At 42.3% G+C, this 27,656-nt stretch overlaps 2 protein-coding genes across 5 annotated transcripts; one reads left to right on the top strand and one right to left on the bottom strand.

Moving 5' to 3' along the window:
* The first annotated feature begins 600 nt into the window (after nucleotides 1-600).
* Nucleotides 601-3,931, top strand: tril (TLR4 interactor with leucine-rich repeats). The gene is given in 2 exon segments (XM_069176916.1): nucleotides 601-2,284; nucleotides 2,286-3,931. Coding segments are annotated over 2 exon segments (2,502 nt in total). The 5' UTR covers nucleotides 601-883; the 3' UTR covers nucleotides 3,387-3,931.
* A 937-nt stretch (nucleotides 3,932-4,868) lies between these two features.
* Nucleotides 4,869-27,634, bottom strand: LOC138214454 (cyclic AMP-responsive element-binding protein 5-like). Of its 4 annotated transcripts, none has more exons than XM_069176093.1 (10): nucleotides 27,567-27,634; nucleotides 21,183-21,249; nucleotides 20,709-20,802; nucleotides 18,999-19,108; nucleotides 18,282-18,514; nucleotides 14,231-14,357; nucleotides 7,108-7,455; nucleotides 6,739-7,005; nucleotides 6,543-6,651; nucleotides 4,869-5,684 (listed from the first exon to the last, which is right to left on the bottom strand). In XM_069176093.1, exons 1-10 carry the CDS (start codon nucleotides 27,584-27,586, stop codon nucleotides 5,551-5,553), a joined length of 1,509 nt encoding a protein of 502 aa, XP_069032194.1. In that variant the 5' UTR covers nucleotides 27,587-27,634; the 3' UTR covers nucleotides 4,869-5,550. The 4 variants fall into 4 exon arrangements, with proteins under 4 accessions (XP_069032194.1, XP_069032195.1, XP_069032197.1 ...); XM_069176094.1 differs by lacking the exon at nucleotides 27,567-27,634 and adding an exon at nucleotides 23,796-24,028; XM_069176096.1 differs by lacking the exon at nucleotides 27,567-27,634 and adding an exon at nucleotides 23,800-23,823.
* Between the last annotated feature and the right edge of the window lie 22 nt (nucleotides 27,635-27,656).

The following is a 27,656-nucleotide window of genomic DNA, read 5'->3' as shown; positions in this document are numbered from 1 at the left end:
CGCTGGCTGGGCTGTTGATGTGTTGATTGATGCTTTACTTACTTTGTGTATGCATGTTGCCGCTGCTTGGACTGCAATTCCAGGGGCAGGAAAAAAAACAAAAAACATTACATAGCCTGCTGTTTTATGAATTATCTTCTTTTTTTTTTTTCAAAGCTTAACACAACCAATGGCATTATGATTTTAAGAGATTTTATGAACTTGTTTTATTAGTGACTCTGCCTTGCTCTCTGTTGCAAGCAAGTCAAAACTGTGGGGTTCTCTCGGGATTCCGTGGGAAGGAACTCTTCCTGTCTGCTTTATCTATACCAGGGAACCGATCCAGATCTCAGACCCCCGGTGACTGCAGGGACGCGCAGAAAACTCGGTCAAAGGGTTTCTCACTCTCTCTCCTTTCCTCTCTCACTGTAGAGAGTCGGCAAGTGTGTTTGGTTACCTGCGTGCACGCGCAAAGTTCTGGATCTCGTGCGTCAAGACTCGTGAACATCTGGTTTTGGCAGGGTCGCAGAGTTGCAGGGGAGGGCCTATTTCAGTGTGTGTGTGTGTGTGTGTGTGATCGCGCTCAGCGCCTGAACTCTGCTTTTTTTTTTTTTTAGGAACTCCTATAATTCGCAGCAGATGACCACTTGGTGAGATGGAGGCTTTACTGGGGAGGCGCGTTTCCTCACAAAGCATCAGCGCGCATTGGACAAATTAATTTGCGCTATTGATGCTGCTGCTCAGTGATGCAGCCATGTGCTTGAAGTGTCCAACACTTTTAAGAGCAACAAGTGAATTATGGAAGAATCGATCTCCAGCGTGACACAGGAGAGGGGCGACTTCACCTGAACATCACAAAGCGAATGCCGCATCAGACTCTGGCTGTGCCAGCAGCGCTGTGGGAATGGATACCAGCAGTTTCCTGGCGGGGATGTGCTTTTTCCTGCTGTCGCTCAATGGGATCATATCATCCTCACCGGCGACGGTCTTTTGTCCTGACCGCTGCGACTGTCGACATTCGCAGCACCTCATGTGCACCAACCGCGGGTTGAGCACTGTGCCCAAACCCGCCGCACCGGTGCCCGAGGACTTGCTGATCTTCAGCCTTGGGGGTAACTTCATCACTAACATCTCTGCCTTCGACTTCACGCGGTACGGTAACCTTGTAAGGTTAAATTTACAGTACAATCAAATAGAAATTATTCACCCAAAAGCATTTGAGAAACTCTCCAAGCTGGAAGAACTTTACTTGGGACATAATCTTTTAACAGCTATACCTGCTGGGACTTTACAACCCCTGAATAAATTAACTATTCTCTATGGAAATAACAATGCCATGAAGAAAATCACACCGGAGCTCTTTTCCAACTTAGACAGTCTTGTTAAATTGCGCCTGGATGGCAACTCCATAGAAGTTCTGCAGGACTCTGTTTTTAAAAGTTTGACCACTCTACATTATCTTCATCTGGAATACAACAAACTGCAGCATATTCACAGGAACGCGTTCTCTAAACTAACCAACCTGCGCTTTCTAAACCTGGCCCACAACAAGCAGCCAGCCGTGCGCAATGGACTCACATTTTCCCATCTCAAAGCTTTGACAACTCTGCTGCTGTCTGAAAATGAAATCCAATACATCGGAAACCACGTCTTCCAAAACCTGAAAAAGCTGTCTAAACTTTCCCTGAGCAACAACAGAATCTCTCATATGGACAGCGGTGCCCTGAAGGGACTGTCGAGCCTCAGAGAGCTTCTGATTGACGGCAACGAGCTGGTGGAAATTCCCGCCGGTCTCCTCGACCCTCTGGAGCTCATCGAGGAACTGGACTTCAGCCGCAACCGGATTTCCAACGTGGACTCTTTGGCTTTTTCCAGACTTAAACACTTAAAGGTTCTGAAGCTGAAAAACAACTTTCTCACCAGCCTGACTGGTGACATTTTTGCACTCAACAACGTGCTTTACGACTTGGATCTCCATGGCAACAACTGGACGTGTGACTGTCGCCTGGGGGAGCTGAAGAGATGGATGACTGCTGCACATTCTCAGGGCAAACTGTTGACTGTATTTGTGCAATGTCATTACCCTGCAACTCTGAGGGGGAAATATTTGGACTATGTGAACAGCTCCCAGCTGCAGCCCCTCGGGAACTGGACCCATTTGTGTGAGAGTCGAGCTGGGCCTGAGGAGAGCCGGGGAGGGGGTGTGCAAGTAAAGGTGGAGGGCACAGAGAGGGGAGGGGCAGAGGCAATGAGGCCGGAGGATGGGGAGTGGAGAGGTGAAGAGGGTCAGCTGGAGAAAGGTGGGGGGGGGGGAGGGAAAAGAGGCGGAAACAGACGGTTTGAGACAGGAAAACAGCGATGGAGTGATGATGAGGAAAGAGGAAGAGGAAGGGAAAAGAGAGGGACAGGAAGAGGTGGGAATCCAAGGGGACCAAGGGGGTCAAAATTTGACAAAACCCTCTTCTTCCCTGGAAAGAAAGAGTCCAAAGGAGTTGCTCAGCCAAAGATCACGACCTGCAGAGGCAGCTGGGAAACGTGGCAAAGGAAGACGGAGGTCAAATGTCGTTTCCAAAACTGATCCATCAGCCACTTCCACACCAAGTCATGCTACCAACATCCGGCTCACTACCACGTATCCTGTCCAGTCAGGAGAAAAGTTTGATCTTCTGAGGTCAGATCAGGAGGAGGCTCTTCCTGTAATCACAGATCCTTGTGTGTTCAACCGCCATTTTATCACTAATGTGTCAGTGGATCAGGTGACATCTAGTTCTGTCACTGTCTACTGGACCACCAGGGAGCATCATAGCTACACACCAGGAGTCAGGCCAGGCCTAAATGAAGTCCACTACCGGGTTCTGTTTGACAGGTTTGGCACTCCAGACCGTTTCCCCCGCTACGTTTATGCCAGAGGTGCAGCTCGCTCCGTGACCCTCCGAGAACTCAGCTCCGACGTGACCTACATGGTGTGCGTGGAAGGAGTTGTCGGAGGATCGGTGTGTCAAGTGGCGCCCCGGGACCACTGTGCAGGACTGGTCACTCTCCAAGAGGGGTTCAGCCGCGGAGCCACGCTGACCTCTGACCTCCAGCTAGTGACGGTGGCAACGCTGGCAGGGAACGCCGTGCTGCTGCTCGTCATCGGCGGGGTCTGGCTGGGTCGGAGCCTGAGGAGGAGGGTGCAGAGAAGGAAGTCGGCCGTGCACGTGCGCCACATGTACTCCACCAGGCGACCGTTTCGTCCGGCGATGGCGACGGCCTCCGTGTCCACCGACTTCGCCAGCTACCAGAGCAGTCGACCGGCACGACTTGCCCCTTTAGAAGAAGGGGACCTCATTGAGTTCCCTTGTGACCGCTTTCTTGACAACAGCAGTGTTCGCAGAGACAGTGACATGCAGAGATTCTCTGACTAGATCCATAACATCTCAAAACTAAACATGTTGACACTGTGCAACAGAAAAGCGTGAATTTCTTGATGTTGCTGTCTTTAGCCTTTAGAATGCAGTCCTCTTAGTAGACATGGCGCAGTATCACATAAAAGCATGAGTGTGTTTGTGCCTGTAACCACACCAAGTCAACTTCTTTCAGGATCAACGTAAACAGAGCAGCTGAGCTCATCAGGGCCTTTTCAGACACCAGAGGAAGTTCAATCCCTCTGACTTCCCCTTCTCGCTTTGTGCATTTCCTCTTTCATTTCCTTGCACCTGTGGGTGTTTCTATATGTGTGATTTGTTGTGAGAGCATGTGTACGCATGAATGATGTACCACTGATTTCAACGATGGTGCTAATTGACTTCACAGACATCATATTGTCTGGTATTTGTATAGTATGTAGTGATGGCTGCTGGTTGGCAGGAAAAAAAAAAAAAAAAAAAAAACACTTGTTTTGTACCACATCTATCATGTTTTATATTTTAAACTTTGTATTATTTTTTAGCATAACACGAAGAATAAAATCCCCAACAATGTGACTGATTTGTCATTTGAGTGTTTGTGTAATGATTTTCCTCTTTAGTAGATGTTAAGATCTTGTAAGCCGCTCATTATGTAAAGCACAAGAAGAGTATTTTTCAGGGATAGGGGGAATAAAGGATTAACCCCCTTTAACTTCACATTATCTTTTACCCCCTTCATTTCTAGTCTCATAATGGAACCATGACATGTTTTAATCAGGCGGTCCGACCTCCTCATGTATAATTTGCATGCGAGTTGTACGAAACACGTTTTAAGGTTCTTTCTATCAAAACAATAACAAAAACAATACATTAGGTGCTTGACGGGCTGAAACGGTGGGGGGAAAAAACAGCAATACTATGTCAAAGAAGTTTGTGCTGCATGCGTGTCAAGATGAGGTCTGGCAATAGTTAAGCTGTCCCTTTGTTTGAGTCAAGAGGGTGGAGTGCCTCCCACATTTAGTCCAAATCTTACAAGCACACATACGCACACACAAACACACATGCATGCACGCAAACTATTTTTGTATCCGCGGACAGTAAAGATGTCAGACAACTTCGGGACATTTTCCCTTACTTATATTAATTACATCACGTTTACATAAAAGAGGAGAGGCCATTTTAAATCTTTAATCTTCAATTACGTATTGAGAAATATTTATGTTTGTGTGTTGGTGAAACCTAAAACAGGCCACTTTGCTGACTGCTCTAGTTATTATGGTCCACTACTAACAAAACCAGTCACTAGGTGGCAGACTAGACCATACTCTGTGTGTACAGAACTAAACGGACAGCCATAATGTCATTGCTCACAGCCACTATCTTACAAAAGAATAAAATACAAATCTTTCAGATTTTAAGCCATAAAAAGATATAAAAAAAAAAAAAAAAAAAAAAAAAATCATGAGAAGATACCAGAATAAGCATTTTTATTTTATTTATCTTTACAGTACAAAAAAAAAGTCATTAAAGTGTGAATTAAATTAAACTGACAGGGATTTAGACAGGAAGTGTAGTTAATGGTAATATTTAGTGACTCGGTGGAGTTGTTACAAAAAAAAAAGTGCCTCAGGAAATACTGTACAATCGTGGCTTCCCAACACAGTTGTGGATTTGATTGCATTTTATTTACAAGCCAATACAATTTTAAGTCCTAATAAAAAAAAAGTTTGTCTTAAATTGAATAATTCGTTAGAAAAAATACATAGTTGTATTCTTGATTAGAAGCTGCCTCTGTTTGAAAGAAAATTCATAAGGTGTGCACTGACAGCTGCTCGGGTAAAAATATAAACTAATATAAAAGCTTTGTTTCTCAAAATTAGTGCAAGATATATCCTAAGAGCAAATGACACTAAAATGATGTGTCATGATTGATTATGTATGTGCATAGTCAGTGGGAAGTAAGCAATTACTAGTCTGAATAAACACAGGATCCCACCAGCAAGAAAGTAGCATTCTTGCACCTGTTGTGGAAAATGAAGCTGTGGGCAAATCTCAGTGTTTGTTTCTGGTCTTCTCTTCAACCAGAAAATCTGATAATACATGTTTAAAAAAAATACCTTAGCGTTCACATGGATTAATAAATTCACCTATCCAGTTCAGTGTTTCATCTGTCTGTTGAAGGCTAGTGTCCAGGCTGGGGGCCGTGCCCCATGTCACCTCCAGCTGTCGAGGAGGTGGAGATGCTGTTGTATTGGATGGCTTGCAGAGGCCCAGGACCTGCAGGGGTGGGACTTCCTCCTGGACTCACCCCTGCAGCTGGACACAAAGACAGCTGTCAAAGTCACTGATATATGTGTGTGGACTGTCCGCTCTGTGGGTGGCCTTTACGAGCATGTGCACTTTGTTTTGGATGTTTAGCAAATAAATAAAAACCCATTACAGTTGATTAAATGAAAATATCTCTTTTATTTTAACAATTGAAGACTGTACATACAGGTAAAAAGACAATAATACAAATATATGAATAGAACACGTGGCAATATTGCATCCCTCTTTGTTCTCTGAAGCTCTTAAACACAATATCTGTTTTTGTTTAAGCCACAGGGTGAAGTATTTTTCAAATATCTTTCATTACAGGTCAGTTTCAGGTCTTGTTGAGCTTTAACTTTCAGCTGCCTGGACTGCAAGATGGGCAACGTCTGCATCTTGTTCCCTGCTTGCTTCATGCAAGGCCAAATAGCAAATGCTCATAGCATTACATTCCAGGGTATTTTAAATATATTTAAGGTGTTGTTCTTTTAAAAAGTATGACAAAACATAGTCTAAGATATTCCTTTAAAAGGAGAGTTAAGAGTGCAGCGCTTTCCCCTGATTGGCTCTCTTTAGGAATAAAAGTGCATTTCTAATATTTGGAGACGGTGGAGATAGAAGCAGAGTTTTAAGTGCTGTTTGGTTGCACTCTGTATGGTACAGTTTAAGGTCCCTGTGTGTGTAGAGGTGTTTTTTGTCATAGCAAGACAACATGTGACCATGGGGTATTCCCTTATGTGCACATACAAGGTATAACGCATCTGAATTATACCCTCAGTGGTGGATGGAGATTATTGGTGTCAGGCATCTGGAAAGGCTGGTGAGATTTCTAGACAGAGGTGAAGGGTAGGGGGTTTTACTCACTGGGGTACCCCTGTGCCTCTCTCTGCCGGGCGGTGACAGGACAGTCCTTGTGGGTGAGCAGAATCTGCTTCAGTTGACCCACTTCCGACCTCAATGACGTCACCTCGTTCTGGGAACACGCAGAGAAATGCTAAGTATCCTTGAAGTGTAGATTGTGTTGGCGTGTGCACTTGTCTGTGTCGCAAGTGCATCTCACCTGTAGCTGCAGGTTTGTGTGCGTCAGCTCTTCAGCTTTCTTCTCCAGTGACGACACCCACACTTTCCTCTTCTGTCGGCAACGGGTGGCCGCGGCCCGGTTACGCTCCAGAAACTTCTGCCTTCGCTCGTCGGGGTCCTGCTCTGCAGTCCTTCGTCGACGGCTGCCGCCTCCTCCACCGTCTCCTCCACTGCTGCTGCAGCTACCGCTTGCCTGCACTGCATGCTGAGAGTGGGAGGGCGGCATCTGTTGTGCAACTGGTGATAACTGCACACACAAAAAAAAACATTTTTTTCAATAACCTAACTGTACCCAGGTGCAGAAATATAAAACACATATATAACAATTAGAAAATGTAATGCATTGTACCTGTGCCGGAGCGGACAGCGGAGCTGCAGGTGGTGAGCCCTGGTGCAAGTGTGAGGGCGATGACTGGTGAGCCTGAATGTGCGGTACATTCCCTGACTGGTGAAGCGGGTGGCTGTGGGTGCTTCCCAGGTGCGGCGGAGGATCATGACATCGCTGTTGGTAGGTGAGGGGTGGAGCTGCAAGCTGTGGATGATGAGGATGATGATGATGATTGGGGTGGTGGTGTTGTTGATGTAGCGGAGGTGCCTGGTGGCGCTGTGACATCATCTCCATCATGTGATCCATGGATGTCACAGGGTTGTTGATCATTCCTGGGTGGTAATGGTGGCCCATCGTCTGTTTGGATCTCTGAGTGGAGACAGAAAATAAACAAAGGAAAGGGATTTGATTAATAATTGTTTTTCTCCTTTTCTGCAGTAAAATATAGGCATGCATGTAGAGTGTCCAGGTGATGTACAGTACAATGTCAGAATATTGAATGACACATTTACAAGTATTTGAGCCACGAAGACTAAAACGTTGTGCACTTTGTATCTTTAAATCCCCCCACATTACAGCCACAAACACATAATCACATATAAACTTGTTACTGATAAGAAGAAGATCCTTTTAACATTATTTATAACATGGGCCTGTTTTGAATGCGTTGTAGGTGGCATTTCTTAAAGAATGATAAACACAATGGTGTCTCATTGTAAATTGGATATTTTCATATCATCTCATTTTACCTGCATATTCCTGAGAGCTATAGACAACCAAATTACCAAATTACCAGTCTCAGATAGCTCAAATTGGGGTGAACCTGGTACATAATCCCATGTCCCAAATGCAGGGATACTGAGCAAGGACTACATCATTGCAAGCATTGCATTGCAATTTCAAGACATCTTAAATCTATTTGATAAATTTAGGGTTGAGTTCTATGAAATAGTATTTGAGATTTCAACACCAATTCTATGAACAATGGTTAAGAACCCTAATGACAAGCAATGTCTTTTCAGCATCTCTCTTAGAGGCCAATATATTTCTGTTATTAAAGGAGGTCAAAAATAAGAGAGATCCTTCTCCAGAGCTATCTATCTGTGATGAAAATATAATGATGGAAATACTGGCCACCAGATTAGGCAAATACAGACAGAAAAAAAAATTGCAACTTTATTCCAGGAAGATATTCTATTTCTATATTATGTACATACTGTATTCTGAGCATGACAAAGGCCGTGACACTCGATGCCCAAAAGGCCTTCAGCCGTATAGAAAGGCCTTGTCTTTGTTTGGGAGCACCTTTTTCAGTATCAACACTCTCCCATCGCTCTTCAAATTCTTCTATCATTGCAAATCTGCAAATCTCACTTCTTCAGTTTATCTACTTGAAAAATATACCCCCATCTGTAAAAGTGCATTAGACAATTCAACGGAAGTTTTGGATATGCAATAAACAGGAGAAAAAGGTGATTGTGTCCAGCACAGACATTCAGTCCCTTCAAAAAGAACAAACAAAAATAGATATATCTATATATATATGACAAAAATTATATATACCACATATTTATTACAAATTAGTATAAAGAATAGTTTGTTCATGCTTGTGACTTTTGCCACAAAATAGGGACTAGTGAGAACACCCAAAACCCTGTTTCCCAAAAGTTTCCCGTTATGAGACAACACATTTAATAAAAAACTACTTGTTGTTCTCACTTTGACCTCCTCAGTTTTATTAAATCACATTTAAGCAGAGATGTGTTGACCTAATCACTGTATATGAAGATCGTGTGACAACAGAGCAACATTTTCCATCTCTCCCACGGCGGGTGACCCCTAACACCAGCTAAATTAGTGACAGCGGATTAGCTCTGAACCAACAGACCACTTCAGGTCAAACCTACAGACCTTTTCCCAGAGTGTTGTACCTCTCTGTGCCAAAACGAATGAAAATTATAACTAGCACTGTTCTCAGCCAAAATCCCCCACTTTAGTCCATCATTGCTCTTTCTCCTCATCATCCACAACTGTGAAGACAACTGTTGATAAGGGGGATAATGTGTTCCAATAAATGCTGCCGTCTGCAGCTTGATACGTTCACACTTTATCATTCCCGTGTATCATCTGACTAAACAGACTGTACGAGCTAAATTAAACCTCATCTCACCTTTCTCCTCCACTCACCAGAGGAAAGTGAGAGAGGGAGAGGTCGTGTTTGAAGCATGACATCACCCCCCCTCCTTCCCTCCCTGGCAATATTGCTATCTGCTGCCTGTTACACAATATTTCTTTAAGAGAAGGAGCAGATTTTTTTTTTTTCTCTCTTCACTATTCAGCAAAGGAAAAAAAGGAGCACATTTAGCCGGTGCCAAGGATGAGGTCATTGAGCTGCCTCTGCCAGCTTTACCAGCCAGCCAGGCTGCCAGTCAAACACTCGCGCGCGAGCGCACGCGCGCGCACGCGCGCGCACACACACACACACACACACACACACACACACACACACACACACACACACACACACACACACAGCGAACAGGACTGGACACGAGTATTTCAGTTCTGTTTGCTACATAGAAACACCCTGACACTGGGGCCACTGATTACATCATGTGTCTCCTTGGCCTGGATGACACACCACGTTGATATTTCTGTGTGCGAGGGGGGGAGATCAGTGAATGAAGACACAAAACTGTACATGAAACACTGATCCACTTGTCAAATGTTTACTTTTCCACTTAAGCAGAGTGTGGCGTTACTGTACAACAGAGGCATGTTAATACACCTACCGTGGTTTTAGAGAAGTACGAGTCCTGTTTCACACGTTGGAAATGCAAAACACAAACCTGATGTCACTGAATTATAATTAGATGGGCCTGGAGAAGAAGCCTTTGTGTGTTGCTTGTGTGTCTATCTTTCTGAGGACCAATCTGAAGATGTGTGTGACATTTGTTCGGTCCCCACAAACCTGACACACTTTCAAAGAGCTGATGAGGGTTAAGACTTGGTTTCAGGGTTAGGACTAGGTTTAGGTTAGGTAAAATTTGAGTTTAGTTGTGACAGTAAAAATAAGGGAGTAGAGAATGCATTATGTCAGCGAGTGCCCTCACAAATACAGAAGTACAAACGTCTGTGTGTGCGTGTGTGTGTGTGTGTGTGTGTGTGTGTGTGTGTGTGTGTGTGTGTGTGTGTGTGTGTGTGTGTGTGTGTGTGTGTGTGTGAGAGAGAGAGAGAAAGAGAATGTAAGAAAAATAAGTTGAGATTTGAATGTGCGACCTGAGTGGCTCTGCAATCTGAAACCATTTTTCATTTGCCACTCTATATACAAGCTCTGCAACAAGAAGTCATAACCTGAGTTTGGAGTTTGGTCTCTGTGTGTGTGTGTGTGTGTGTGAGAGAGAGAGAGAGAGAGAGTGTGTGTGTGTGTGTGTGTGAGAGAGAGAGAGAGAGAGTGTGTGTGTGTGTGTGTGTGTGTGTGTGTGAGAGAGAGAGAGAGAGAGACAGAGATGGAGACAGTAACACAGATTGTGTGTGAGTGGACAAGGGGCGATTTCACAGTTTTCCCTTTGAAGTTGCTTTTGATAGCACACATATATTTAACAATTCATTGGACATGCACCTAGAAAGAGGAAATGTAAAATTTACAAGGGCAGAGATAGAGAGCATGTAGCCACAAGGAAAATAAAACAACCAAGAAAGTCAGGGGGAGCGTGTAGATTGTGACTTCCTGTGGTCCAGACCTGTGTGTGTGTGTGTGTGTGTGTGTGTGTGTGTGTGTGTGTGTTAGAGTGTAGCATTACACTCTGTTTCCTGTCTATCCTGATTAGAAAGGAATAAGCCATGGGCAGAAGGTGAGACAGGGTGTGTTTTAGTGTTACACATCTAATATCAGTTTTCCCCTACGTATCACTTACATAATATGGCATTTAATGTGTTCTGCCTCCTATATGATTGAGGATGCACAACTCGTGAATTTTTAAAAAATATCATACTGGTGTGAGAAGATTTCTCATCCGGGAGTCAACAAAATGTGTGAAAACACCCTTTCCAGCTTAGGAGTTCTGATTTAACACATTTTATTATTTGGGTGTCAAAGAAAAATATAGCTCCACATCACTGTCTGAAAGTGGTTTCAGATGCTTTTCTCATTCCATAAAGCATTAAACGCTTCATGAAGAGGGGGAAATCAGTTTTATATTTTAGGAACTAACCTTTTTCCTTGAAATATTTGTTCCTTTTTGTCAACACTCGTGATGTACTATTGGGGCACAGAGCCAATAGTATGTAGCTTTTATTTCACGACATTTCTGGTGGGGAGTCAGATGAGAAAATTGATACCACTCTCATGTTCTTGATTACAAGGTGAATATGACATTTAGCTTGGCTTAGCACAAACAGTGGACATAATGAGAAATGTGCTTTGTAGTAAGCTTTAGACATTTTGGTAGATGGATATTATTTCTGTTTGACAGAGTCAGGCTACCTGTTTTCCACTGAAAGGGGTGGCAGTCTTTCCATCTAACATCCTGCTCGAAAGAAAATAAGTGTATTTTCTGAAATATCAAGTCCCTCCTTTAATACTGCAACTCACAACTGACAATCAGCTTCAGGCCAAAAACAATGGTATCAGTGTTTTGAGGGAGCTCTCAGATCTACCTTGTTTGGTCTGGACCTTTGGACTTTTCAGTTTGATCCAAACCAAAGTAGAAAGTGTGAAGGTGCCTTGGACTGCGGTCTGGACCGAAGCAACAAGGAAAATTTGGACTGATCAAAAGAGGTGGTCTCGGTCCGGATCAAAGAGAACCACAGTTCAGTTCATTTGCAGTGTGAAAACACTTTTTTGGACAATTTGGACCAATTACAGGAAGTTCAAGCAGGTTATTGTCACCCATTAAACAATGGAAGAAAAATAATAATAAAAAATAAGTAAACTGAGCCATTGACAATACAAATTTACATGAAAATAACCTCTCAGTTGTGTCAAAAGAAAACATCATCATGTTCCCAACTCTCTGATTGACAGACAACGGCTGGTGTGTGTGTGGACAGTCACACTTCATCTTCCCTCACCTTCAACATAGGACCACCCCACAAGGGCTGATACCCGGGTGTCCCTTCACATGGCATTTATAAAGGGTGTGCTACATGACAACCAGAGGGGTGTACTGCAAAGTGAGATTAGTGGGTTAGCGAGGTATGTTGAGACTAAAGCCAGGGTTGTCACCACGGTAACTGATGCTGCAAACTTAACCTGGTCTGGAGCAGGTTATGTTGGAGATATCAGATCAAAACATAAGAAAGTAATGCCCACTGACCAATCAATTCTCTTGGAAAAATATCATCACCAATCGGAGAAGATCCAGGGAAGCTTGCTGCGCAAAGTAAGATTGTCCGGGGGGGAGGGGGGGGGGGGGGGGCCGAGTGTTCAGAGGCCGACAAACCTCTTTGACTTTCCCTGTTGATTTTTATATGAAGTATAGATTAATATCACTGTGTTTTTTACCGATATCATCCAACAACAGGGACTGATTGATGCACTAAAGCATTGCACTTTATACTTACAAGATACGACAGTAAACTTACCTACCGCTTTGAATTATGATTTTATATTTAGCCTATTTCTTATGTGGTTCTCGGTCCTTTTGACTCCTCCGGGGCTGCAGGTGAAATGATAAGACTGAAACGTTCATGCACGTCATGAGAATGCATCTATCAATAAATAAATTTAATGAAATATGCACATGTAATTTGTCAGATCTTCCTGTGCAAATTATGGTAAGGTGAATTTATAAACCTTTCAACTTCGGCTACATTCACACGGTCAGCGATTTTTTTTTTTCACATCACATCCTTCCATCATTCAGCAGCTGCTGCTGTGCTGCTTTCAGTGTGGATTATGAGTTAACTTCATTATAGTTTTCTTTAAATGATAGTTTGCTCCTCATTTTAAAATATGTCATTCTGCTGTCAGTGCACTTTTCCGTGTTTGTGATTGGTCAAATACTGCAAACACTCTTTAATGTGAACGCGCTCAGAGCCTAAAGCAGAGAGCCTGAATTAACAGAGAAAGCTGATCACCACTGTCGTAGTACTGATTATCTCTGACTGAGAGTTTCCGCTTTGTTGAGCCAGCTCAGGCAAAGAAAGCCTGCGTATGTTGAACTTGCTTCGTAGTTCACCCCTCTGCTGAAGAAAGCCCTCCGGCGTCTCTGCTACCTATGACACTTGAGGGACTTCAGGGTGCTTATGTACTTTTACACCTGCACAACTGAGACCATCTTTACATCTAACAGCACAAAACTGAAATACCTAGCCCAACGAGGGTAGTACACTCAGCTGAGTGCACCATAGAAATCTCCCTCCCAAACCTGCAGTACATCTACACTTAGAGGTGAAGGGAACGGCCACGAAGATCATCGAGGAGCCGAGCCACCCCGACAACAGACTCTTCTGTCTGTCGCTGTCAGGACGACTCTATCACAGCACCAAAACAGAGAGGAAGAGAGGCAGCTTATTCCATCAGCCTCTCTGTCTTAATCAGAAATGTGCCTCATACACATCACACACACCATCCACCAAGTTACTGTCATTATTACTGCCATCAGTACTGTTTTAACTATCCTCCAAGCCAGTTTCCTCAGTTTAATGTAATTGCACATCCTTTTGCCAGGCACAGCACTCTATTCTCTATTGTTTTCACTGTCTCTGGACATATCGCTATATTTTAAAATTTCTATTTATTTTCATACATCCATTATTGAAATTTTTTTTCCTGCTTAAATTTTTATACTCTTACACTTATTGCTTTTATTTATAGCTACCTGGCCAGTGACAGGTACCCAAGCATTTCACTGCACGTTGTACTGTTGTGTATGAGAGTAATAAACATTTGACTTTGAATGTATGTATATAAACGTCAGGTATAAAGAGTTCCCTATAAGGTCAGATCCATCTGGAGTTTGACACGTTTCATTAATTCATCCACACAAGAGTGAAGTGAATTTTCCTGTCAACCATGAATATTTCTATCTCGGGGGATCTTGACCACTTTGGCCACTATACCTGCATCTATAAATCATAACGCAAGCGTGTCTGAATGTGTGTGAGCCTGAGCATGACAAACACTGTCTCCCATACTTACAGTCATGTGCCGAGCAGATGCCCCTTGCATGGCGGGGTCTGGCAGGGTGCCAGGTAAGGAGGCTGGCAGAGGTTGTCTGTGTCTGTTCCGCATGTGGAGGAGGCAGGACAGCGGCCCAGGAACCGGCCTGTGGTCAGCAACAGAGACAGAGAGAGAGACCGGCGGGTCATGCCAGGGAGCGATCCACAGCTAAAGTTTCACTAATCCAGGTTCAGAGAGAGGTGCAAGTTGAAACATTTATAGCCAGGTCTTGATGGCAGATGGAGCTATGACTAACATAGATGGGCATGGGTAAAAAAAAAAAAAAAAAAAAAAAATCAGTATAGGGATTTCAGATGGATAAATAAAGATTCTTTCGAAATTACAAACAAACAAACAAAACTTATTTTCTCGCTTCCTGTGATTGTGTCTAGCCATGCAGGTTTGGTTTTATAAATCTAGGTTGTGAGATATACAGCGATGAAAGAAGTACTTGGATTCTTTCCTTATATAAAAGTTTCATAACAAATATTTTAAAACACCCTATTACAGATTTTCTAACAAGTTATAGACATCTAGACTGATGCTTTAAAGGCATTTTTATGTTTTATCCAGTCTTTTTAATGTAAAAATCTTATATTAAAATCTTAATCAGATAATCCTGGTGGAGTAAAAAAAAAGTACAATATTTCTCAAATTAAATACTTGGAAGTTTGTTTGTGGTGTTCAAAGCAATACAAAAAATTACATTTGAGAGAATCACCAGCCGTGTGTCTCTTTAATTTAATTTGAACTACTTTCTGAAAAGGAAATAATCCTTATAAAACCGATTTACAGGGTGTTCTGTTTATTTTCCAGAATATTAGATACTCTGGAGAGAAATGTTGCTGTTGAACTTTTAAAATGCTAGGAGCACCACAATCTGATTTCCATGAGGTTCATTGTTTTGGGATCGAGAAAACAATCTCTTTTGAGGTGGATGCGTCAAAACATTGGCATATAAAACTGAAATGATTAACATAGCTGCAAACCAAAGTGAGAAATATTCTGTTGGGACAGCGCTCAAACTAAAATCTGAAAAAAAAAGCATTGACTAAATGATAGAAAATTCAAAATGTTAGGCGTAAAACAGCGTAAACAGAGGTTTGAGGTGAAGCAATGACAACGGAAAGAATGATGAGGTGAAAAAACTGAAAGGAAACAGAGATGTGGAAAAAAGGGACAGCTTGAGAGGGAGGATAGAAGCTCAGGGATCACAGTGGGGGATGCAGAGACCCGGGGTGCCGTGTGCTGACCTAACCGACTCTGGCTCGCGGCCAATCGGACAGCGTGGGCCTCCGTGGCCGCGCTGAGGTCATCGGCAATGATGTCATCACTGAATCTGGGGGTGTGTGACCCGTTTAACATACAACAAAGTACAGACAAACCAAAACAGCCTTTCCTAACGTAACCACAACACTTCTGCCGGGGCCAACAGCCAGACACTCCAACAACGTCGCTGTGGAAACGGGTGGTAAACACTAGGGGAAACAGTCAGACACCCGATCCATGGTTAATTTAGTAACACTTAGCGGGTTTCACTGACTAACATGCTGTCTGGATTCAGCTGGCACTGATATATTGTACCATAATCGACTGTCAACTCTCTCCCCACCGTCCTGTCATGTCCCGTCTGGGCCTGGACAGATGTTTGGAGCTTATTATGTCACTGAATTACTTCTGGTACCTTGACTCATCTAATCAACTGCAGAGATGTGACAGAGGCTTTGTTTATCTACAGTATGTGTTGCTAGCAGAAATCATTTTTAAGCCAGTTGATAGCGGGCGAGAAGTTTTTTTTTTTTTCTTTTTTTGAAGACTGACATTTAGATAAGAGAAAAGTTTACAATTCTGGGGCGCCAAAAAAATCTTTCAAAAATGAGTTGGAAATTCCTTCTAAGGCTTTAAGTGTGATGCATCCTGGAGCCAGAGGGGTTTCATTTGCTGACCATTTAATCACAATGTTCCCAGTCTGATTCCAGCTGGAGACCTGTGTTACATGTCATCTCTTGCTCCTGCTTATCTTTACTATCTACTCTCCAATAAAGGGGAGTACATGCCTAAACAAAGAACTGGTGTCATAAATGTAATAATGACACCACTCATTTATGGTATGATAACTATCACAAGCAGACAAAACGGTATAAAAAATAAAGGCTACATTTTATCAAGCGAGTGTAGTAAATGGGATTGCAGCAAAAAATTTGCAGAAGTATTTGAATAATTATATGCAGGTATATAAAGCTCGGTAGTTTAGTCCTGTGGTTGACAGCCTCAGAGTAGGGTTTCCTTTATCGGGTCACTAAATAAATCTCAGGGATTGTGAGATTATCAATGGGAGGAAAATTTATATTTATATTTCTTTCTTGTTTTTTGTTTGGATATTTTCAAAGCAATGAAAAATAAATCAACAACAATATATCTTTCTAGAAACAAGGATCAGATCACTCTGGAGAATCCACAGACCTGAATGTGAACTGTTCCCATCTCAACTTCTTTCTATAGAGAAAATAGTTACTTTGAAAACTGTTCACAGCGTGTTCTGTTTATTGTCCAGAATATTAGCTGCTCTAGAAAGAAATTATGCTGTTGAACCTTTTGACAATCTAATTGAGTTTAATTGTCTTGAGATGGGTGAACTTCCTCCAGAGCTTTAAACCACTAAAAGTAAGTGAGAAAATACGATGTACATTCATCTGGGAGAAACAATGCTTAAAATCTGAAGAAACGCATCTACTGAAACATATATTTTTTTATTTGAATTAGCTGAAATTCTGAAAGGAGTTGAAGTGACGGTCAAAAATAGGATTAATGAAAGGAGTAAAAATGTCAGTTAAAATGGAGACGCTGAAGGAAGTTGGAGTTTCAGTTTCATCCCTAAATAATGTGTTAATTTAAATGTAAAAAATTTGTTTCAGAAGAATAAAGTGCTGCATAAACAGTTTTATTTTGTTTTTGCTGTGTTTTTTTTTTTCATATTTAACATAAGGAAACATATTTTACACATGCTAATAATAAGACATTTTTGCTGTGCTGCATTTACAGAAATGTTGTCATTGGCAGTCTAGGCTAAAAGATTTTATAAAGCTACCAATTGTAAAATTTGCCGTATTAAAATTGTGTAACGTTTAAATGTTGCTAATGTAGTCTATATTACAACAGAGGCATTGGCTTTTACAGCGGCTTCTATTTCTACTTACAATTTTACTCATTTCGTTGCCTAAAGTCATGCAATCAGTAAGCAACTTTGACATGACCCAAATATAACAAAAGACTATTTTCCTTATCAAACTGCATGATGTGAATAAAACGGCTGAATGTTTCATTAAACCCAAAGTGTATGTAGCCTATATATAATCATAAATTCTGATGACTCAGTGTGAGTTTCACAAATCTGTAGATGAACTGTCAGGGAGAGTGGGAGCTGCTGCAGGGAGCTGCTCAGATGAAAGACAGGAACTCCCCTTATCTGTGTCCTGAACCGGGTGATAACCAGGGAGCCGTGGAAGCTGCCCAGGCGCTGAGAGACTCCAGTCTGGTTCTGAGTCTTCACAGACATAACAGAGGCGGGACTTGGATGGCAGGGTGGGTAAAGTCAGAAGGATTGAGTGGGTGGACAATGCAGCGGTTCTCCATCTTTTTTTGCAATGACTTTGTTCTCTGAGTATTTTGAATTTTTCCCCTCTTTTCTCTCAGTTCATTAATGTAGAGATGAATTATGCAGGGGGGAAGGCCAGCATGTGCCCGACACAGAGAGTTATAAAACAGGATGGGCAAGACAGGGAGAAGGCCAGGAAGAAAAGAAAAGGAAAGGAAATGTTTGTGTGTGTGTGTAGGATAGAGAAAGTAAGTATTGCTACATGAATGGAATGCTTAAGTAAGTTACAGAGTGTGTGTGTGTGTGTGTGTGTGTGTGTGTGTGTGTGTGTGTGTGTGTGTGTGTGTGTGTGTGTGTGTGTGTGTGTGTGTGTGTGTGTGTGTGTGTTTGGACGCCTGTAATTGTGTATGTGTGTGTGTGTACAGCCATACTCACCCTGAGTGTGTTAGGGTGGAAGGAGCCTGGGTGATGACTGATCCGGACTGGGAGGAGGACAAAGCTTGCTGGGCAGCCAGGCTGCAGCTAGAGGCCATCATGGGGCCATGGGTCTGGGGATGATGGAGACCATGGGTCGGGGGATGATGCAGCGGTGGCTGGGGGTGCTGGAGCTGAAGCTGGGTTTTGAGATGGTGCTGGTTCATACAGGTTGAACCATTATGAGAGAGCGTCTGTGGGGGGAAGCGGGAGAAACAAACAGCTGAGGCTATTTTTTTACTTGTCTCATTCCACTCACACATGCGTGGTGTGTGGTTTAGGCTCTGAGATTAAGGTGACAGTGATGTGTGTGTGTGTGTGTGTGTGTGTGTGTGTGTGTGTGTGTGTGTGTCTGTGTGTTTCTTTAGGTGTTTGTGTGTTTAATGACTACCTGTTTAATTTACAGGGTAGAATGTGATCACCTGGTGTTTCTTTCCTGCAGCAGGTCAAATATCTGCAGTAGTCTAATTGGCTCTGACTACATTTATCTTCCTCACAAACAAGTGTCACTCAAAACACAAAGCTGACAGACCTCATAAGCAAACATCTGGCAGCAACAAAGCCCACATCTGCACCGTGTCTTGGTGCTTGCTTTCTGTTTCTTTCAGGCTCAGCTAAAAAAAAAAAAAAAAAAAAAAAAAATGCTACTTAATCTTTTGATTTCTGTAAAAAAATTACCTGTTTGTTGTTTTCCTCTTCTTGTGCCTGAAGAAACTCTTCCTCTATCTCCTTGAACAGACCAACCTCTTCACAGTTCTGCAAAAATCGTGTCGGCGTTGGTGTCTGGTCTGAAAACATAACATACAAATGGACATGGACACGTAAGAGAGGAGACGAGTGCAGAAAACTAGCAGACATCCACGTGTCTTTGTTGTTTGAGCTTATTTGCTTTCTAAATCAACTGTGGTCCAGGCTGTATTGGGAAGATGAGAAACACGCCTCCACCCAGCCGCACTCTCTGTCTGATAACATCAGTCTGTCTCTCTGAGCTGTCTAAACATGCAGGGGTCAAAGGTCAGCCGGGCTCTTTGTTTTGACATGAGATTTCCTGCAGGAGGCGTGACAGGCTGCAGGACAGAGAGGCAGAGGGAGAGTCTGCAGAGGTTAGATCTCATGTTGATGTTTACATCCAGACAGACAGCTGTTTCTATGGTTACAGACATTGTCTTGGGACAGTGTAGCGCTTTGGCTTTGACCGTGAGACTCCTGGCTTCTGAAGTTACTGGTCATGCGCCCAGCATTTTAAGAGCTTTAACGTTAACTACCTCTATGTTTAGACGTATACTGATGCAAAAACGTGTATCTAATAAGTGCCCATAGGATGTCCTCAAATTATCTTTGGGTCAGCTGCTCTAAACACGATTAACTCCTTATGTATTCATATGCGGACAATAAAGCCTTGAGAGAAGACGAATTTACAGAATCAGTAAAAAAAAAAGAAAAAAAGACAGGAGTAGTTTAACAGCTTTTACGTAACTGTTGTAGTTGATTAACAAGAAATTCATTGATAAATGAATTCCAAAATTTTGAAAATGTATTGTTTTGTTTTAAAATGGCCAGATGTGAGTATTTGAAGCTTTTCTTCGTCCACTATGACAGTACACTTTATATTTTGGGGTTTGGGACTGTTAGTTAGACAGAAAAAGGTTTTTTTGTGATTTCTATATTATTTCATTTCAAAGACAAAACGCACAGTAATTGTTGAAAAATGTAATTGATGGTTGGATGAGGTTCTGCTGCAGTACTAACCCGCTGTTGTCGCAATAAATTGTGAACGCTGTCCATTTGATTTTGGTAAATATTGGCTAAATTAATCAGTGCACTACTAATGTCAAACTCTGTACAAAAATACATGGCTCCGTCCAGCTAATCCTCCCTTACTTTTGCCTAATGTCCAAATAAAGAGTCGAATATTTTAGACGGTTTGTGCTGAACCTTGAGCACTTTCTCTCCAGGTTTTTAAATCAAAGGGGCTCTTCACTGACGACATTACATCGGTGTGTTAGGTGTAATCTGATGGAGTATACTGTACATGCTGCAACGTGAGTAGCTCTGTTTCACCGCACAGACTATGAGAGGGGAGGAAGCCTGTATCGAGGTTATCCGATTTCATACTGTATAACATATCGTCATAATTTTTTCATCAAGCGCTGATCCTGAGGGGTCACCACACACTCGTGCAGCCAGACAGCGGCCGAGCTGAGTGACATGCAGCATGGATAAGTAGGAGGCGATGTGGTTACGGGCAATATAGAGAAAAGCTGCTAATTAAAAGTAAAACATCCACAGAGGATTGTAGACACCTGTGGTGGATGGGGAGCAGAAGACAGAGAATTGGCAATGTTTTTATTTCCAATGTGTTGTGTGTGTCTTCTGTGCTGGCCTTACCTGTGAAAGCTGTATCCGTCTTTATGGAAGAGAACTTGAGGGTCATCTCATGCTTGTGTCTGTGGATGATCAGATGCTCTTCTAGCTGGAAGCGCTGCAGCACACCGACACAGTGGGAAAGATGTAAAGAGATGCTGCTGTATGACACATTGTTGCTGTGTTAAATCAGCTAATGCCTCTTGGCTGACTAACCAGTCACAATGGCCTTAGTCTGTTGAGTATTTTTGAATATTTATCACTTTATCAATGATGATAATTTCATGAAAACCGTATAAGTCAGTTTGATCATTTCTTTCCACATTAAAATCCATGTGCTCGTAACAATACAGTATTATGTAAGCATTTTAATTCACACACAAATAATTACTTCCTTTTTTCAGGTTTAATGACAAGTTTCATGATGATAATCTTTTTGTTTTTTCATCACAGTGATTATAGGGCAAGTCTAACACACATGTACTGCATCAAACTGACCTGAGAGCAGCCCGGGGCGCCGCACACATAAGGCCTGTCCTGTTTGTCATTCATGTCATACACAAGCCTACACAAACAGAAGAAGTGAGAACAACATATTAACGTCCAGCCTCAGCGTACCGGGGGAACGGTTTCACTCCCAGTTCAGATGAGTTCATTCAGCCAGCAGCCTGCAGTTCTGTTTTATAGCTGTATTTACACAAACACAATGCCCTCAGATAATTCACACACTGTGCGCCTATTATCATGTCTTTATTGTGGAAGCTGTGGGTAATAAGATCGTTGCCACAGATGATGGATGCTTCATCCTGAGACACAACATTATCTTGGGGAAAATGATCCCTTTGGTGCCAGCGGGAGCGGAGCAGTCTTGGGTTGTGAGCGCATTGCTGTATACTCTAGGTATTCATTTTTATTAGGGCAAGTACCATATTACATGCAATCTGTTTGTGTTTTTTTTCCCAGCCTTTCATTACTCATTACTAATAACAGGTACGCACCAGAAGGGCATCAAAGTCTTAAAGCATCTTTACTTTTCAGGGTTATTATACAGTGACGTTCGACATGTAGTGCAATTATTTGAGACTACAATTAGGCTTTCATCGGGGCATCAGTTAATAATACGAGCGCGATGAAAGGATGGATGCTCACCATATCTTACATCGAGTCATCACAAGCTACAAATATTAACACAAATGCAGAATAGCGGGAGCACAATAATAAAGCAGCTTGTCGCGCTAACCCAGACATGACCCAGTCAGCTCCACTGTGGCGATATTGAGCAACTGATGGGGGTAATTATGACTTATTTGAAGTGCTACTGCAGCTCGTTCTTCATTTTCCTCTGACAGCAAAAGAAGAAGTCTTCAACTCCCTGACCTCAGGCATTCCTCCAAGCTATGTGTCACCAGACAAGTTTCACAGACAGAAGATCCACGGGTCTTCAGGTCGAACCTCCCTTGGCTTTCTATCCTCATAACTTTCAGTGCGGATGAAGACGCGATGGAGAAATATTAGTGGTGTTGTTCTGGGGTGGAGAGGATGGTTATGAGAGGTGTATTTACAGGTACACACTTGAAAAGACAGCAAAGTGGGTCCTGGTGTTATGGAGTGAGAGCTAACGAGAGGAGTCAGGAAGGAGAGGGCAAAAGTACATGCTTCCATAAGAAGTGGAAAGAGTGTGTGTGTGTGTGGGGAGGGGGGGCGGGGGGCAGCATAGAGCAACATTAGGGTGATGGAGAGGGGAATGGAAAGGGCAAGTGGCAGTGAGAAAGAGAGAGAGAGAGAGAGAGAGAGAGAGAGAGAGAGAGAGAGAGAGAGAGAGAGAGGGAGAGAGGGAGGAGTAGAAAGAGGGAGGAGGTGGAGGACACGATGAATGGAAGAGGGAAGGAATGAGGCTGGGAGGCCGCAGAGGGAGGGCTACACTTTAGGCCTATCCTCCTGACAGGTTTGAACCTGCCTCAGCCCCCATTTTCCAACCCCCGGCAAGTAGAGGTGACCTCATAGGTGTGTGTTACAAAATAAAAAGAGTAAGCAAGTGTCCACAATGCCACAATTTCAAATAAATACACAGATGGAAAAATTTAGAATTGACACTATCAGTCAAAACAGAAGTTATAATAGTTGTAGTTTTATGTAACTACAGGCTACAATTTACAGCATAGTCTTTCTTGCAGTGATATTACATAATTATTTCATGTAAAATGGCTAATACAAAGCCCAGAGTTGTTTTTTGTTGAACAGTTTTACCTTCCTCTTCTCCTTTCAGCAGTACTTGCACAAGATTAGCACACTCAGCACATTTCCAGCAAAACCTTCTGTCACTGGTTACGTCAATGCACAATGACGTCATGCCAAATGCATAAATCCAACAACAGACAAGCCAACATGTTGCCAATTCTAAAACGGATTAATGTCTGCGCTTAAAAAAAAAAAAAAAAAAAAAAAAAAAGTAAATCTTTGGGGCAACTATACTTTTTCCCGCCTATGTCATTTTCCTCATCATCACGGCAACGACAATGAATGAAATAACACACACAAGTTTTAATACTACCCCCTGTCTACAATATCCAAATGTCCATCTCCAAAACTTCAGTTAGGCTACTTACTATTTCTCAGATTTGCCATATTTGACGGATGAACAGTATCGAACCGGCCGCGCAGACACGGAGATCAAATTAAGCAGCGGTTCTGAGCAGCAAATCCTCCGGCAGGCGGCCGGTCAGTGGCCGTGCGTGTCTCAAGAACATGACCCGGTGTGTTTTCTTTCCTATCGCTCCGGAAAGCAACCTGTTCACCTTATAAACAAGCCCCGCGCAGCTGTACGGAGAGTGCTGTCACACACACACACACTCACACACACACACACACACACACACACGCACACACACACACACACCCCCTAAATAGACACGAGCGCTCAACCCGTCCTGCTCGGTGATGAGACTTCACCGGGACACCAAGCCAAAAAGTTCCGCCGTCAACTTTTTCCATCAACGTTAGAAAATAGAAATTAACACACTTAAGTCGTTTCGGCAGACCGTGGGCAGCTTCAGGAGCGCGGTTATTGCGGAGTTAAAAGTTTTGTGAATGAAAATAAACGCTGAGGCTTACCTACAAGTAGAGAGGGACAAGCAGCGCTCCAGAGAGGAACCACGTTGGACTGGAGCGAGATTACAATACGTTCTATTTACAGAAGCATTACATCACCCTCCCGGTGACGTCACGTGGGATTCCTGAACTTCTAAATCATTGCGGTCCCGCACGGAGAGAGGGATTGAGGGGGGCGGGGTTACGACACCGGCCGGTAGGGGGACGGGACGGGACAGCGGCATGGTGGTGAGACAGTCGACTGACAGACAAGGATAACCCAGTCAGACACACCAGCAGCAACGTGACGGGACATGGGGCAGACCGGGCGGGCGGATGAAACCCAGTTATTCTTTTACGCGCCCCACTTTTAAAGTCTGAAACGGGACGTCCTCGCGTCTGAATCGAGTTTATCCGTCAAAATGAGCAATAGCTCCCAGGGTTTTTTTTTTTTTTCCAAAACTTTTCGGATAGTTGATGTCGTATTTATCTGAAAATAAAACAGCGAAGAGGAGCAATAAAAACGCAAATAGACCACACTTTGTCCCGGAATAATCTAAAAAAAAAATTCAACTTGGAGACAAAATGAAAATTCAACTTGGAGACAAAATATAATTGCCAATACGTGGCTACTGACTCATGCTAGCACAACAACAACAATAATAACCATCATAATCATAATCCCAATAATAAAGTTTCCAATTTAAAAAAAAAAAAAAAAAAACATCCAGCACAGAAAAAATAACAGGTTATCTTAAGTCAGAAAGCTCACAATAAAGCCACAAATAAAAGTAATAAAAAAATAAGTAGCAACAAGTCTCCTAGAATCTATAAAGCTGTAAAGCCTCAGTGGAGACAGAAATAATCTTGCTTTAAAGCTGCATATTATATCCAGTTTGGCCCATTCATCAAAGTCAGTGTAAAATTAATAAAGTCGAAAAGACTGTGATAGACAGGGTTGAGCTTTACCATCCTCCACAGTTACAGCACACTGGCAGCCATTGTGTTGGTAACATGATGTCATAAGTGATAATCAGGGCAGAGTCATACTCTGTGCTCACACAAACGTTAGAGGAACAGTTTCACAGTTTAAAAGGCTTCTGCACAAGAAAGTGTAAGAACCATTTTGCAGTTTTTGACTTTTGAAGTATGTATCTTTTTCTACGGTTGTCAGAGATGTTACATCAAAACTAATAATTGCCTAATGTTCTGAAATTTGTTGAAGTAAATTATATGACGACAAAAAAAATCCCACTGGCAACATAAAACAACAGGAAAGGCCTTGGTTATTGACATGAGCTAAACCATCGAATAATATCTCTGCCATGTTTGGTCATGTTTTCCGGCGCTGCAGCCCAGCTGGACAGAGATGGCATTGGTTATGGTTTTGTTGTGTTGTAAGTGCGAAAAAAGACCAAACCCCACTGACTCATCATCCACCAATCCCTTAAAGTATGCAAATTATGGGCGTTATGGCAACAAGAAGAAACAGGAAGTTGTGATGATGTCACAGTGTTTTGAGCTCTTTTCCCAGAGTGGATGTTTTATTTTCGCTGAAGATAAGGGATGTTTTACAGCACACGCACATGCCCGTGAAGGTGCACACTCACACTAAAAAAACGTGTATGACGGCAGCCAGGAAGTCTCGGGCTGGTGCCCTGGAGCAGACGCTGCCACTGAGATTACAACTACCTCCATAACTCAGAGGCTATACCAGCCATTACCATCTGGCATCTTCACCTCAGCACGGCTTTTAACAGCCAGTCTGGGAGCGCTAGAGAGCTGCCTGCCCAGAGCCTGATGTCACCCTATCTGTAAAAAAAAAGAAGGTGTTTCAGGGTCAAAGGTCAAACAAACTTATTGGTCTCAGTCCACACGTAGCATTATGCTCACTTTGGCCACATCACACATCTGGCTCAGCTGCCAAATGTTCGACACGTGATATGTTGGCATTTATGACGATTACTTTTACTTAAAAAAAGAAAATACTGTAAACAGATACTTTAAACAGCATTTAAGTATTTAAGTTACAGTAATCTGATTGAGTAATGCATTGGTTTGAGTTAAATTTACTTCCAGCTCAGCCCTCGCATACAGACCAACACCAGAGCAAACCGCTGGTGGGTGTGTTATGATTTTGTTTGATTCACACACAGTACAACATGTGTAAAGTGGAGTTGATCATCATCACACTTGTTGCACTGTGTCTTCAGCAAAAACAAGCTGACAATCAGAAAATCAGAGCTTGAAATCCAAAACTGTAAGAATGTGCGCCACCTACAGACCTCAGATCAGATGATGTCATGCACCATAAACTCTGTCTGCGTCTCTCCCTTTCTCTCTTGCATTTCACAACACATGCTACCACTTCCCATGTACATAATGGTGCCAAGAACTGCGTCACTGTCACAGCTCTGATACACCATGTGTGTGTAATGAGTGTGTTTATGTTGAATGTGTGTCTACTTGTTTGTGTGTAAGAGACAACATCTGTACTCGGCTGATGAAGTCACTGAAGTTCTCCACTGCACACGTGTGAAAGTGGAGTCGATCATCCGGCACACCGGTGATGTCACATTGTTTGCGCGCTGCAGGAGTGAATCGGAGTGTATTTCGTGTTTCCTATGTGTGTTTCTGTGCCTCATATGGTTGGGTAGACAGAGAGCAGTCAGAAAAAGCATGTTCCCAGGTCCTAAGGTTGTTTGCTGAAGTCACTGGCCAGTGGTTTATGACACACCATTTTAACGCTCGATTAACAAGTCCAACACAGGCCAGCCGGCCCTGGTTAGCCGGGTCCAGTGATTTAAGGACATTCTCCTCTCTCTGGGAGCCACACGCAGGCACACACACACACACACACACACTAGAAAGCTATAGTTCTCTCCTCACCACTGAAACATTATGGGGTAACATTAATCAATAAACTTTATGGATGTAATAGAGCCTGTTGTTAATGATTTATGCAACTTCTTTCACATCTATATTGATATGTAGTTCTGTTCTGAAGCAGCTGGGAGGTAAATCCTCAACATGTTTTAGAAACGTACAATTTGGGCTGCTTTCGGTTACATGGCGTTGATTGGATCAATTCCATTGAAGAAAAACCATAAGGAAAAGTAAATATTCAAGGAGTACATTTCAAAGTAATTTTTTTTTTTAAAGTACAAAATAATTTAAAAAAGATATACTAAATTTACTAAATTTACTGTTTTAAAGTAATTTTAGTAATGCGCTTTTAGGAAATCAAACATCTATTATTTTCAGTGTTAGTTATTACTTACAATTGATATAAATGATAGTTTTCAGATATACAAATAGGATTCAGATATTGTATGTAAGACTTTAGTCTTCCACAAAAGATTAAGACCCAAATATTTCTAATGCAATCTTTTTGGAGGTCCAATTGACAAGCTCTTTTGCTTTATTAAAGGCTTTAAAAGATGACTGTGTATTACAAATGTATAACAGAGGCTAATTACCTATTATCCAAAATATTTTATAACACATAGGCAACATAACTGAGGGAATTTACTGTGAATTTCCAAATATGTTGCTTAAGATCTATAATATATACAATTAATAGGGTATAATTTATTATTATTAATAATAATAATAATTAGAATAATAATAGAGCTGTGCTGGATCAGTGAGGAAGAAGACAACGTCTGAAAAACGATAACTGTTATTTTACACCCCATGTTTTCTTCTTTCTCTGTGTGTGTTTCTTTGATGTGTAAATAACGCATGCAAATGTGCCAAGATTTTTGTTGTTGTTGTTGTTTTTTTTTTTGTTACCTCGATTTCGATGTCATCATATCAGTCACATCGGACTCACATCCCAACAGGTAGGCAGGTCGTGACGTAGGCTGCCACCAGCCCCCCCCT

The sequence above is a fragment of the Embiotoca jacksoni genome, unplaced genomic scaffold, assembly GCF_022577435.1.
Source record: "Embiotoca jacksoni isolate LCO1_2020_lvr unplaced genomic scaffold, fEmbJac1.0.p SCAF_7, whole genome shotgun sequence".
Taxonomy (NCBI): Eukaryota; Metazoa; Chordata; class Actinopteri; family Embiotocidae; genus Embiotoca; species Embiotoca jacksoni.
Note: the sequence above shows the minus strand (reverse complement) of the source record. Positions and strands in the feature narration are given on the sequence as shown.